The following is a 3,265-nucleotide window of genomic DNA, read 5'->3' as shown; positions in this document are numbered from 1 at the left end:
TGTGTTGTGACATGAATGTGTTATAAATGACGTTAAGACCATGAAATAGACGTGTAAATGAACAGACGAAGTTGAGTGTAGTGACCATGAACATGGACAAATGAAATTAAATTGAGAAACCTAGATAATGTGGATAATGTGGATGATTAATGGTTATTGTTATGATACTAAGAATGTATTGCTGACCCTTGGGAGTTGAATTACGATATGGACAAATGTTGCATAAATAAAGGAGATGTTGTCCGATTTTCTCTAGCTTTAGTCATGTGTGCTAGTTATCGATTCTAATGATAGTATGACCTTAATGAAGGTAGAAACGTAAGCATCAGAGGATTACGTGCAATTGTAGAATAGTTCGACGAAAAGGTATGTAAGGCTAACCCTTCTTTCATAAGGCATGGTTCTTTGGCCAAATTTCTAAATCCTCTATATGAGTATGTTGTCTTCAAATGATTGATCTTCCGAGCTCGTAAACTCATAATCGTTGATATGTACTACGATTGTACTACGCTCCTCATGTGACGAGTAAGCCTATAAGATAGACGTAACGATAATAATGATGATAGAAATGTAATGATAATAATAATGATGCTAAAGGTGCCTATGGGCTGTTATACTTATGTGTGCCTATGAAGGGCTATAATGAAACCCCGAGCTTATAACGCCGGGTAGAGTATATGTATATGTATGTATACGATTACGTAACGCGCGCACACACCTACAGATGGTACGGATAACCCTCAAGCCTTAGTAGGGCCAGGTAGATATAACCTTGAGCCTTGGTTGGCCAAGTATGTATGAAACACCGAACCTCTATGGTCGGGTACTCTATGTATGCCTGTATATATATATATATGTATATGGTATGTATATGACATCATTAAGAGTACAAATATGTTATGAATATGAGACGTAAATGATCATGAGGGTAACCAAGTACGGATATGGGTATATGTATGCGGATACGCAATAGAAACGGAATGTCTCTATGGAAAGTAAGTAAGTGCCAGGATGATGATATTATTGTCTCCTCCCCTATGCAACTTCACATGTTATTCATTATGCTTCTATATCGATGTTGATCATGCTTTACATACTCAGTACATTCTTCGTACTGACGTCCTTTTGTTTGTGGACGCTGCGTCATGCCCGCAGGTGCACAGGGAGACAGACTTGATCCATAGCTGCTTTCTCCGAGATTTCATAGCAGAGCTCCATTTCATTCGGAGCCGTAGCTTTTGGGTACTTATTGTTTTGTGTATATAATTATGGGAAAAGCGGGGTCCTGTCCCGCTCAGGTGATATGTTATAGTCTTTTTAGAGGCTCGTAGTCACGTGTATATGGGTAGACATGTCCGGCCTTGTCGGCCTATATTTTGTATATCTTTTGGTAGCCTTGCCGGCTTATGTACATTTGATGTGGCATAGATGTTAATGATGATTTAAAGGTGTTGTCGTCCAATGGGACTAATGCGATTGATGCATAGGAATGCATGTTAATTTATGTGGTTCACCAAGACGTAAGTATAAAGGGAGTCATGGGGTGCCCGGGTGGGCTAGCACCGGGCGCTCGTCACGGCCCTCTAGACGGGTCGTGACAGATACACATTCAGTCTCAGAGTTCTCCTACTTCCCCACCTCCGGAGGAGCTCTGAGGGGCACGAGATCCAGCCCCAGCTCAAGCACCAGTACCTGTACCTCCAGTCCCTCAGCCGGATGCTCAGGGTCAGGAGATAAGAGAGATGAGAGATGCTATCCGTTTGTTGACTCGGATACTTGCTACCCTGGCCGGACAACAACAGGATGGGGGTCATGAGTATCTAGATAGGGCTGCTAGTGCCAGGGCCCTAGATTTTCTTACATTAGATCCCCCAGAGTTTAAGGGCACGGACCCTAATGCTGATCCTCAAGAGTTCATAGATTGTATGCAGCGTACTTTAAATGTGATGAAGGCGTCAGCTACAGAATCTATTGAGTTAGCTGCTTATAGATTGCAGGGTATAGCGATTAATTGGTTTCAGTCAAGGAGATTATCGAGAGGTAGGGATGCTCTTCCGCTGACTTGGCAGGAATTCTCAAATGCCTTCTTACGCCATTATATGCCACCCGAGTTGAGGCGGGCAAGGGTTGATAGGTTCCTTAACCTGCAGCAGGGTAGCATGTCTGTTAGAGAGTATAGTGTGGAGTTTGATTCTTTAGCCAGATATGCCCCGTCTATTGTGCAGGAAATGGAAGATAAAGTTCACCGATACGTGATGGGATTAGAGCCAGGGTTGTAGGAGGCTTGTATGGCAGTAGCGATGCAACCAGGTATGGATATAGCTCGTATTCAGGCTTATGCTCAAGGGTCAGAGGATCGTAGGCACCAGCGAGAGTCAATCTCGGAGCAGAGTAGTAGTCAGCCCAAGAGGGCTAGGTCAGAGGGCCAGTATAGAGGTTCCACTAGCGAGAGCAGACCCCAGTATAGTGCACCTCTGCAGTTTCAATGATCTCAGCGGGGTAGGGAGACTTCCCTTAGGCAGAGACAGAGTTCTTATGTATCGGGTTCTCAGCAGCAGGTGGGGTCAGGGCAGGAGGTGATGCCCCCTCCTCGATGTGCGACTTGTGGGAAACGTCATGTAGGACTGTGTCGTCAGGGTGTATGCTATACTTGTGGTGATCCGGGGCACTATGCTAGAGATTGCCCACAAAAAGTGGGTAGTATTGTTCCTGAGAATTCGGTAACAGAATCGTCACCCTCAGTGAGAGCCCCAGAGATAGGACTCCAGACATCTTCCGACCGAGGTAGGGGGCAAAGGTGGAGCATCTAGCTCCAGTACTGGGTTGCATCGTATCTACGCTCTAGCTGGGAGACCGGGTCCAGAGACACCGCAGGATGCACAATCAGGTATACCCTTCTTTAGATTTTTTATTGATGGATTTAAGCTATATACGAACTGTCCCTTACCACTATGACATGATGTATTACAACATAAGTTAGAATACAAGCATAGGAGTTAATGGGGTAAATCGAGACAAAAGACTTAGTGAAAAACTTAGTTGAAACCTTAAGGGGGGAAGTGCCCATAGCATAGCAAGACCATAGCTATAAATCGGAACTAGGGTAAACGAATAGAAGACTACCCTTGATATGTAACCTTTTAGTTATTATAACATGATACTGGCGGTGTTAGATACGATTAATTTTACCTTAAATAGTATCGTCATGTATTACTCTATTGTTTAACTATCCTTAAAACTTCTATAAGTTACATATTTCCAACAT

At 43.6% G+C, this 3,265-nt stretch overlaps 1 protein-coding gene across 1 annotated transcript; it reads left to right on the top strand.

Moving 5' to 3' along the window:
- The first annotated feature begins 2,300 nt into the window (after positions 1-2,300).
- Positions 2,301-2,810, top strand: LOC132628720 (DEAD-box ATP-dependent RNA helicase 3A, chloroplastic-like). The gene is made up of 2 exons (XM_060344482.1): positions 2,301-2,416; positions 2,519-2,810. The coding sequence occupies exons 1-2, from the start codon at positions 2,301-2,303 to the stop codon at positions 2,808-2,810; spliced, it is 408 nt and encodes a 135-aa protein (XP_060200465.1).
- The last annotated feature ends 455 nt before the right edge of the window (positions 2,811-3,265 follow it).

The sequence above is a fragment of the Lycium barbarum genome, chromosome 2 (genome assembly GCF_019175385.1).
Source record: "Lycium barbarum isolate Lr01 chromosome 2, ASM1917538v2, whole genome shotgun sequence".
Classification (NCBI taxonomy): domain Eukaryota; kingdom Viridiplantae; phylum Streptophyta; class Magnoliopsida; order Solanales; family Solanaceae; genus Lycium; species Lycium barbarum.
This window is presented reverse-complemented; position numbering and strand designations above follow the sequence as displayed.

Coding starts and splice junctions, on each gene's coding strand:
- LOC132628720 (XM_060344482.1), top strand. CDS start 2,301: ATGCAACCAGGTATGGATATAGCTCGTATTCAGGCTTATGCTCAAGGG. Junction 2,417..2,518: donor AGTCAGCCCAAGAGGGCTAG/GTCAGAGGGCCA, acceptor GACTTCCCTTAG/GCAGAGACAGAGTTCTTATG.